This window comes from Epinephelus lanceolatus, chromosome 8 (genome assembly GCF_041903045.1).
Source record: "Epinephelus lanceolatus isolate andai-2023 chromosome 8, ASM4190304v1, whole genome shotgun sequence".
NCBI classification, from domain to species: Eukaryota; Metazoa; Chordata; class Actinopteri; order Perciformes; family Serranidae; genus Epinephelus; species Epinephelus lanceolatus.
The window spans coordinates 47887516-47898956 of NC_135741.1; the positions used below are offsets into that span (position 1 = coordinate 47887516).

Consider the following 11441-nt stretch of genomic DNA (forward strand, 5'->3'; position numbering starts at 1 on the left):
CACCAAAGCCTGCCTAGGGCCCCCAAAAATCTAAGGCCAGTCCTGCACAGGTCAACCTCAGTAAAGTTCTCCTGAACCCTCACCTTGCTTGAATTTTCCATCTCAGCCCTCTTTTGTGACATTCCATATACCATTGTGTTATTCAAACACAATGCAACTGACACATTGATATTGCAAAAGCAACTAAGGTTTCAAAATGAAAATAAAAATGAACTCACTGTAAATATTGACTTCTGTCTTAACAGACACATTGTACTTCACTAGTAGAAGTAGTAGCAGCAGTAGTAGTGGTTATCCTTTTAATAATTACACATAAAGGGATACATCACTGTTGAAACAAGTAAGATGACAGGCTTTTAGCATGCTCTCTGCTGTTACAGTCAATCACAAGCTTTTAGTGCAGATACTAGTTTTAGTACCAAGATAAATAATTTACTTGAGAGATTATTTTCTGGCCTCCGCAGTGCAGGCAGGGTTGCTGATAGGACTCTCTGTGTGCCGTGTGACCAAGGAGGAGGGAGTAGCAAGCCATACTGACTCCACCAACTACTCTGAAAGCAATCCAGAAGCTGTTCTGCTAGGCATTAGGCTGAGTAAAACACATACTGCTTTATCTGGCCCTTACCAAGCTCTGTCATGAGCAGTGTAGTTCAGAACCCCTACATCACCCGAACGCCAACCACACGGGTGAGTATTGAATAGTATTTAGGATGGATTGATTGATAATGGGATAAAATTATTGATGTTGCATGGATATGCTGCACTTGTCTGGAGTACTATAAGAAACTGTTTAAAGGGGATCTTTAAAATGTCTTTTCTCTTGTTCCTTTTCTTGAGACACAGCTGTTCCTCTGTTAAGTCTCAATGAAAGAAGATGATATATTCCATTTTCGTCATCAGGATGTGGAAAGGGGGACTTAAATTATTGAGTGGTCGGGGAGTTTTTCATGTGTGAGCTCTTGCATGTTAGATAAATGAAGAAAGCAGAGATTGTGCTTTGTATTATAATGTGTGGATTTTAGGGCTGTAAATTGATTAGAGAAATACTAATCAATCCCTAATTACTTTTTTTTCTTCTAAAGACTGAAGCCTGTAATTGTAGATATTAAAATATAAAATCATGGAAGTATTGTTGAACCAACACAAAGGAAGTATAGTTCAATTCAAATACAATTGTTTGATACCATCTTTTAACTTTGAACAGAGATTCTGTCCTGTCAACAACATATTTACAATTTAATAATAAATAAATAAATAAAGCCATAAGCAACAATTCTGGGGTTCAAGCCAGCATGGGCTGTTAAAAGTAGAAAGCTGCAAAAGTTTCCAGCACCTGCATTAAAAAAAACTAACATGTCTTATGGCAAGTGGACAGACGATCATTCATTTAAGATGTTTCAGGTGCTTATGTGGTCATATCTTGCAAGTTTTGTGATGACTGGCATAACACCTTGGAATTTTCAGTTTTAGTTTCAATTTAGTTTATTAAAGGAGGGGCTTTGCGATTAATAAAAACACATGGTATTAAAATGCCTGAACTGGCCAAGAGACTGTTCTTCATCTTTTGTCCTTTGACCATGATGTTAGAAAAAGCTTCCTAAAATACATCCAGGAAGTTGTTGGTGAAGATTCTCAGTCATCCAGGTCATGGTAATCGTAAGTGCTATATCGTAGGCAACTGGACTTCCTTGCGTTTCAAACCTTCAGTTCTAAATGACTGGTATGGAATTGCAGGCTTTAAACCCTGTGTGGATGTTAACCCCTTGCAGAGTCGTTGGGGTCACATGTGAGCTCTTAGTTTCAGGGTCCTTAAGGTCACAATGTGAGTCGTTGACCCAACTGGCCATCATGTGAGTCGTTAGGGTCAGGTGGGACCAGGGGTGAATGGGTGTGAAGTTGTCTGGGAAGGGATCCCAAGACTGCATTGTAGGTGGGTGATAAGTGGTGTTGTAGGCCACCCCCTCTGTTTAATGATGGTCATTCCAACTTGACATAGATGGCTTCTTTAACTCCTCTTTCAAACCATCTTTCTTCCCTGGCCAAGATGTGCACATTGCTGTGCTCAAAAGAGTGTCCCTTCTCCTTTAGATGTAACAGCTGTCTTGACCTGAGGAGCTGGCTCCCCTGTGCTGTGCCATGTGCTTGTGGAGTGGTTGTTTTGTTTCTCCAATGTAGAAATCTGTGCATTCCTGGCTGTTATAGGTAGGTTTAACAGCTGTATAGGTGTTCTTTTCATGAAATTCTCCATCATTTTTTTCTCCAAACATACCTTTGCTCATTGCATCATTGCAAGTTCTACTTTAACTTCATCACTTCACAGGACTTGTTTCCAAAAAGCAACAGGCTTGTTTAGATGTTCCGTTGCAAACGTCTAAGCTGACTTTTGCGGTGAGGACACAGGAAAGGTTTTCTTCTGATGACTCTTTCATGAAAGTCATATTTGTACAGGTGTCGCTGCACAGTAGAGCAGTGCACCAACACTCCAGAGTCTGACAAATCTTCCTGCAGGTCTTTTGCAGTCAAACGGGGGTTTTGATTTGCCTTTTTAACAATCCTGCAAGCAGCTCTCTTAGAAAGTTTTCTTGGTCTTCCAGACCTCAACTTGACCTCCAAAATTCTTGTTAACTGCTATTTCTTAATTACATTACGAACTGAGGAGACAGCTACCTGAAAACAAATTGCTATCATCTTATAGTCTTATCCTGCTTTGTGGGCATCAGTTATTTCGGTTTTCAGAGTGCCAGGCAGCTGTTTAGAGAAGCCCATGACTGCTGATTGACAGGATAAGGTTTCAGAAGTTCGAGTATTTATAAAGCTTTGAAATTTGCATCATCTGGCCTTTCCTAAGATGACTGTGAACAAGCCATAGCCCTAACAAGCTAATTAACGTCTGAGACCCTGGTAAAAGTTGTCTGAGAGCTTAAATGTCTCGGGTTTCGCAAATGTTTGCATGGTGCTCCTTTCCTTTTTTCACTCTAAAATTGTGCAAAAAAAGTAATACTATAATCTTGCTTGTTTCAACTTTAACTTCATGCTTTTTGGAGATCAGTTTATCTTCTATTCACTTAACTTTTCACAGTAAAATAAATTGTGACCAGTGGAGCCTAAACATTTGTATGCCACTGTATAGAATGACATTGCCACCAAGCAGGACACCAGCAGCAGCAAAAGAACAGTTTAGTGCTGTCATGTGTATGTATTAAGAGGTAACTGAAAGATCTGGAAGTGTGTAGTTTGCTGATGTGAATTCCACTCTCTTGAACTTCTGACAGACCAGGCTGACTGGCTAAAGGCACTTTTCCATAACAGAATAGTGCAATCTCCTCGTAAGGACCCCCTAGGGCCACAATTAATGTTTGTTCTTCTGATATAGGCTACAAGTGGTTGAGCGAAGTCATGGGTGACTTTGCATACCAAACACAGGTCATCTGAACTTAAAATATGACTTTTTTTTTTTTTTTTTTTTTACAATTGGGCAATGATGGAAGTGCTTTGATTTTTAATCTAGTATTCTGAGTGCTTGTTTGTAAAGTGATCCAAGTGGTTTCAATGTACTATGGTTGGCCTGTGACCAGCTTGTTATAAAGTAATTAAAATAAGGTAAAATCATTGTGTATTGACACATTTTGGCAGTCGATAATACCAGATTTTCGCCATTTGGGGGCGCAATTGACTCATTTAAAATAAAAAAACGACCATAGGACAACAGAGTGACAGTAACACGTTTCTTATATTCCTTACAAATGAATTTGCAGGTTTAGCTTACTCAATCAGTGTGTGCTTGGCGAAGAGGCAGACACACAGGCTGTAAAATGACGTATGTGGTCCGGACGGAGTACCGAACCGAATTGGTATTACTGAGAACCGACCCAACCCTGGTAGACACATGATTTCTAATGCATCAAGAATGTGTAAAATTGAACCAGACACTTTTACAGTTGTTGTAACATGTGACTTAATTGAAAGTAAAGAGTCAATTAACACCTCAAGATATTTGAATTCACTCACAAGCTGCAAGCTCCAGTTTGTACATATGTATGGATTTCGGGGCAATTTTAGGTTGGGCTTTTTTTGTGATCACTTAAGCATAGCATTTGTTCAGGCAGGACATGATGTCAGGCTCAGCTCACATCCCAGCTACATTAGCTTATCTCAAGCTGATCCCAAGCAACTGATGGATCAGATGATTGATGGAAGGGAGTCAGCTGATAGATCGCATGATTCTTTTTGTGCAACCAATTAGCAAATCTTCTTCAGGGCGGCCTATTTAAATTGCCTTGGCCTGCCTACTGTTGCTGCTTCTTCTGCAAGCCGCTTTGCAAACCACCTCCACCCCAGCTCCTCCTTTTCATGCTGTCTGACTTATCAGTGTCATTTTTGTTTGTCATTGAAGCTTGCGTTGTTCTGTTCACAGGGGGTCTTTACTGCTGCTCTCCATGCCTTAGGCTTTCCATGTAGTCACATTGAAGGGAAGGGAGATTTGCTCTCAACCTTAAGGCTTGCCATGTAGGCATGTGGAAGGGCAGAGAGGTGTGGTCTCTTTGCCTTAGGCTTTCTACCTGGGCGCGTGGACGGGCGGTGAGGTGTGCTTTCTCCATCTTAGGCTTTCTGAGTAGGCCCAAGGAAAGGCAGAGAGGTCCCAGAACAGAGCCATACTGCCAAATATAATACTGCAATAGAAATAAAGTTTTCTTTGACAAGCAGTTTTTGTTGAGGTTGGATTCCAAATGTGCTAAGCATGGCTTAAAGTCTCTTCACTGTGTAGCACTGAGTTTGAGTCAGGACCTATTTGTTACTTGTTGGGTGATGACCATGGCTTTGTTTCATTGCGGCACTCACTGGTAGCAAGCACCTCACTGGTATAGCACTGCTCCACACAGTCACCTGAGGTTGCTTGTTGGATTTGTTCACGGACATCCAAGGTGTTGGACCCTCAAACCACTGAGGCCACCCATGCTGGACAGACACTAGACTCCCCACAGTACCAGGGAACCAGAGATGACCAGCCAGGTTAGTTTGATCATTATTTAGAATGTTATTGTGTCTGGCTGCAATTCCACCGGTAGAAATTACTTTCCTAATGATGTAGTTGTAGTCATTTGTAAGTACTGGACTGGGACATGAATGGATTTTGATCCAGTTCTGGAGTGTTTTTTAGCCAACCAGGTAAACATGGATTTTTAAAGGCAATGACAAGGTTTGTTGATTAATACCTTTAAAACACAATGATATATAAAGCTCTTGATAATCTTTGATAAGCTTTGGCCATTAATGACAGAAAATTTGGTACACATTGGACAAACGCTTTGGGAGAAGATGTCAAAAATATGTATTTCAAAAAAATCGAAATTGTGCTGTAGCACCCTCTATCACCTGATTTCAGAATGATTGTAAACACTTGGTTCAACATTATTATTTAACATATCCTGCAGGTTTTGAAATGATTGGAAGAGCAGTTTTTGTGGCATCTTCTAGTGTTCAATTTAAATGAACTTTCAGGGTATGTTGCTAGTACATATGTGGAAATGTCCTGAAAGTTTTGTAATGATTGGCTTGAAAGTTGTGAAGTTAGGTCTATTTATGTGTGAAGACATGTCCCTTCTAATGTTTATTGGTCCATTTCTTGAAAATGTAATTAAATATTAAAACATTTTTAGGTTTTTTTAGGTTTTGATAAACTTGGAAGTGATAACCCACAGAAAATATAGTACAAATCAGACTTTCAATTCAGGAGATATCAAAACTGTTTGTTTGTTGTTTTTTTTTTAATATCAATCAGCTGATGCAGTTGACCACCTGGGGATTTGAACCTCTGTATCCCCAGAGCAGGTGACTTACTCAGTGCGCCATCAGTTGGAAATTGTTTAACATGCACCTTGTCACAACTTGACGCAATGACGTTGCACGCAAAGTTACTATTTTTTTTGTCAACGTTTTGGTGATAAATTCATATAATTTTTTACCACCAATACTGTTGTTAAAATGATTTTGTTGACATTTGGTAAAAAATTAGATGAAAAAGAAGGTGTGAATAAGGTACAAATTACAACAAGATATTGAATGCAGGCTCACAATTAAACCGATAAAACACTTGATATCTAGTATCCAAAGACTGTGTCTGTGTCAATTTTTGTAGCATTTAATTTAAGATTTTTTAGAGAAATAGTTGGTAAGTGTTTTGTGTGTGTTTGTGTGTGTGTTCTTAAAAACACAGAATGACAGACTTCTTAATTGATCATAGGTTGCAGTGAGGCAATTCAGTGGATGTGCTGAAAAATTTTAGCTATAAAGGATGTACTTGTGATTTATTATGATTTTTTGAAGTTTGGAATGTGAAATGTGTAGAAATTTAGATTTATTGTACTAAATCATGCCCATTTTTAGCCATTATTACAAAATATGTAGACTGAGTCATGACCCTAGGTAGTGCAAATCCAGTTTCATACGAATCCCTGTAGCTGATTATGAGATATAAACTTTTTGCATCTGTAGCGCCCTCTACTGGCACAATATTCGAAGACTGCTTAGCTTAGCTCAAACATACTTTCTGAAAATGCGCACCAAATCTGGATACAACTGTTAAGGCCATGTTTGATTTAATAGTATATATATTGAGATTTAGGGGGATTTGGTGGCATCTAGCGGTGAATTGCAGATTCCAACCATCTAAAACTTCTCCCAGCTAGAATTCCTCAAGTGTTTGTTGTTCAGGAGGTTCTTCTCAGGAGCTGAATTATCCACAGGGATCTCTTTCTCTCCAAACCAAATGGACCAAATAATTAAAATTGCTAAAAACGCTGAATAAAGGAGTTTCACATTACAAACCCTGTTCGGAATCTTTGAGAAGGGTGGCTCACCCACTGCATTTTAATGTGTGCTCATCTTTTTCTAGTCCAGATGTTCAGGAGGTTTTTACCGTGGGCTGAATTATCCACAGAGGTCTCTTTCTTTCCAAAACAAACAGACTCTGTGATTTAAACCTATAAAAACACCAATTAATGCAGTTTCACAGTACAAATCCATGTAACTTCAGTGTAGTTTGGCATGTTGCTGTGGGCAGCTAGTCCAACAAATGCTAATGTGTGGTCACCTTTATTCTCTAATAAATAAAGCTAAGACCTTCAGGAGGTTTTCACTTGGAGGCAAATTATCCACAAATGTCTCTTCCTCTCCAAAACAAACAGACCCAGTGATTTAAACCACTAGAAATACTAAATAATGCAGTTTCAGGTTACAAATCAGTGTAACTCCGGCGCTGCTCACTGCATTTGGGCTTCTTACTATGGCAGCTAACAGTGTTTGAGCCAGTGTTTTATTTGTCTGTTCTGGCTTACTGTAGAAACATGGGAGTGCAACATGGCAATCTTCATAAACCTAGACCTGCTCCTATGTTGATATAAACGGCTGAGGTAAGGAGAACACTAAAGAAAACATACTTACATAGTATACTGCCAATATATCTCTCAAAATCCCACACACTCTATACAGTCATGTATGTGTATTTTAATGAAATTTAATGAATTTAATAAATTTTCTGGTACAGTACATAAATCCTCTCAACCAGACTCCACACACAAAACAAAATCATACAATACAGTACCAAAATACATTTAATTAAGTCACATTAGTTCATAATCACAAATCAGCTCTATAATCATACAGAACAGCCTCTGTTGACCAGAATCTATCCAGCCTGTGTTTTAAAGCGTTAACTGAAGGAGCCCTCACCACATCCTCTGGGAGCTCATTCCATGCCTTTACAGCACGAAGTGTGAAAAAGTTTGGGAATAATTTTAGGGAGTTCCCTCTTAACTAATACTGACTATACCAAAAGTTTACAACAGGCTCAACTGTGGTATCATATATTTCATGTACAAGCTTATAAACCTCGATCATGTCTCCTCTATGTCTCCTGTGTACTAAAGTTGGTAGTTGCAATTTTCTTAACCTCTCTTCATATGACATATCTTTGAGACCTGGACTAATTTAGTAGCTCTCCTCTGAACCTTATCAATCTTTTCTATATATTTTAATTATAAGGACTCCAGACCGAGCTTGCAAATTCAAGATGTGATCTCACCAGGGATTTGTATAATGGCGAAAATATTTCCCTACATAAATTTTGAAAGGTTCTTCTTATAATCGCCAGCATGGAGTTTGCCTTTTTACCTTTTTCTGAAATGTGTGTGTGGAATTCAAGTGAACTATCGACCACTACACCTATGTCCTTTTCCTCATCCACATGCTGGACCACCAGTTCTCCAATAGTATAATTAATTTTATTGTCATTAGATTTCCCAGCCTGTAAAAATTTACACTTTTCTGAATTTAATTTCAATAACCACTCACCACACCAGTTACTCATGCTATGGAGATCTTCTTGAAGATGGGCTGTGTCAGTGTCCTTAGTAATTATTCTAAACATTTGATAACACTTTACAATAACGATCATTTATAAATGGTAAATAGACCATTTATAAATGGTAAATAGATAGTTTATTAATGTAAGTTAATAGTTACTTTACCATTAACAAACAATGAAATTATAATTAATAATGTTTATTAATTATTAATGGACTATTTATTAACAGTTTATAGTTACACTCATTATAACATTTTTAACACTATATTAAGTATTTGTTAATGATTACCAAATGATTTATATACCTTAAAGAAATTGGTTGTAAAACATCAATAACCATTGTAGAAAACCTCTTATTTGTAGATGGTTAATATATGGTTTATAAACCATCTATAAACATTACTTAGATGGTTATTGTAAAGTTGCAACTGATGTTTGTAATACTTTGTAAATGGTTAATAATTGGTTTATAAACCATCGAGTGACATTTATTTGACTCCATTAAATCTTTAATTGGTGATCTATAAAAGAGTGATTATTTTGCATTGATAAAAGAATAGGGTCTGATCATCATATTGAACACATTTATGAACAGAGTCAATAACATGCAACACTACCACAGATAAACATGGTGGGAGACAAGAATGGTGGGATTACAACACAACAATGACAACTTAATTTTAAAATGAATTGATGGTACAATATTCTGGCACATTGCACTTTAAAATTAAATATTTCATTGTCTACTCACCCCCTATTTCCACGAATTAACAATAAACAACAAAGCAATGAACAACATCACACACTCTACAATGTCAATGTGTTGCCTTCTTGGCATCATTTATTTGTCTATTTATATTGCTTTGCAGTATCATGGAGCAGGCGTCCCAGTGGACCATTATAGTGTTTTTTACCCAGCCATTCATTCCAGTCAATCATAATCATATGATCATTTAGTAGATTCCCCTGGAGTCTCCCGATGGTCTCTTTAGCTCCTCCAGGCCCTCTCAATGTGTTGAGTGTGGCAGCCTGTATCAGCATTGACATACTCCACACTGTGGTTGACTGTATGGAGTTCACAGATGGTTAATATAATGGACATCACTGCAAAAAGTTGTCCTAAACTTGAAGGTTTTTTTTTTGGTAATTTTATTGTCATGCACACCAAATTATGTTGACCATGACTGATTTATAAAAGCAATAAAGGGTAAAACATAGATAGCTAGATAGATAGATAGATAGAACAACAAATAGTAGGCCTAATATTATTACAGATAAGGCAGTAAATACATAAAGTATAAATAAATAAATAAACTAGTTAATTAACTAATTAATTAATACTGTGGTGTAATCTGGTGCAGATTAAGTAAATTCAAGAGAAATTGGCTAATGTTACCTACCATTTATAGAAATCTCCAGGACTGCAGTCATGTTGCATCTCATCTTCTTTTTGAGAAGCTTTCTTTTTTGTAGCCATTTTATAAGTTTCAAGTGGTGTTTTCTTTTAGATCTAGAACCTTCAATTAACTCCCTCAGTTCAGTGGCTAAACCCGGCATTTTTCCATCAAATGAGCTATGCAGACTTCCCTTTTTTTTTTGTTGTTGTTGTTGAGCTATTCAGACTTCCTGTTTGCGCCAAAAGTGTGCCATAAGAACTCCCTGAACTAAATTGTGAGGTGGGCTAGTAGGCTGATAGGAGAGCTGCAGCCGAACCCCGAATCCTTATACATCAAGCAGTTACAGAGGCTAGCTTGTTCCATTCTAGAAGATGGCTCCCACCCACTATACGGCGAATTTCAGCCCCTTCCATCAGGTTGCAGATGTAAAGTGCCTGTCTGCAAAACTAAACGATATTGGGACAGCTTTGTGTCCACGGCCATTAGAATGTTAAACAAAACATAGTAATCTTTTATGGACTAAACTTTAATTTATTTATTGACTGTACAGCCTTTTTATTCTATTTATTCTTTTTGTATCTGCCACGATGGTTTTTTACACCTAACTTAACTGCAAACCAACTCTACCCTCAGGTACTAATAAAGTTACCTTACCTTACCTTACCATGAGGTCACAGCTCATAGGCCAAGTACAGGTCTTGCTGCGTTCACTTTTGGTCGGAGGTGGGAAATACGTCATCTCTGACCTAGGTGCGTTCGAGTAACAAAGTCAGAGGTTGAGGTCATTAAATTTTGTAAAAACTCATAAAATGCACACTTTTCTCAACGTTTATGATGTGGGTGGCCATGGTGAAATTGCGTCGTACGACGAACTGGGGGTTTAGAAAACATACCAGAGTTGTTGACTGGGAACTCTGAATTGTCGGGCTGCTATTTTATTTTTCCTACTCGGAAGTTGGAATCTGTGACCTCCAAGTTATACTTGAACACAGCATCACTCTTCATGCAGAGACAGACCGATTCAGACCTGTCTCTTGCCAACGACAGCCACCTGACATGTGCATGCAAAAGTTTTTTTTTTGTTTCTGTAACATTTTATGTCACCATGCTCAAAAGAGCTTTCACTAGATCTGGAAAAGCCTTCAAAGAAGACATGTTGGCCAATCCGCGGTCGTGGAAGGAAAAAGCGCAGCCAACAGCACCTGATGTTAGCATCATGGCGGACGACAGTGGCGATGGCGGTGAACGCAAGAATTTGACGGAAACTAACGCTATTAAAGATGACGAAGACAATTTTGATATTTCCAGCGACACCCTTGATGCTGACAGGAGAGACGAATCTCGGTAAGTTAGTTTTTTTTTTATTTCAATTTTCACATTAGAAAAAAAAACATGAGTAAATAATACCAAGGCACAGGGTGTGTACATATACAATACATACAGAAAATAAAATAACTTAAAAATAAATAAAAATGGTCAAAGTATATCTATAAAACATACTAGTACGGACAAGGGCATTGGTCAATGACTCACCAACATTCAACACATACAAGGTACAAGGTGTATATATATATATATATATATATATACAGTACAGGCCAAAAGTTTGGACACACCTTCTCATTCAATGCGTTTTCTTTATTTTCATGACTATTTACATTGTAGATTCTCACTGAAGGCAT

General features: G+C 37.9%; 1 protein-coding gene across 1 annotated transcript in view; it reads left to right on the forward strand.

Annotated features, from left to right (window-relative positions):
* The first annotated feature begins 594 nt into the window (after window positions 1-594).
* LOC117258763 (voltage-gated potassium channel subunit beta-2-like) overlaps window positions 595-11441 on the forward strand; it is a 221063-nt gene continuing 210216 nt past the window's right edge. Inside the window, exon 1 of the mRNA XM_078170444.1 lies at window positions 595-687. Coding sequence (XP_078026570.1) covers window positions 637-687 — 51 coding nt within the window. The 5' untranslated portion in view covers window positions 595-636. The remainder of the gene's footprint in view (window positions 688-11441) is intronic.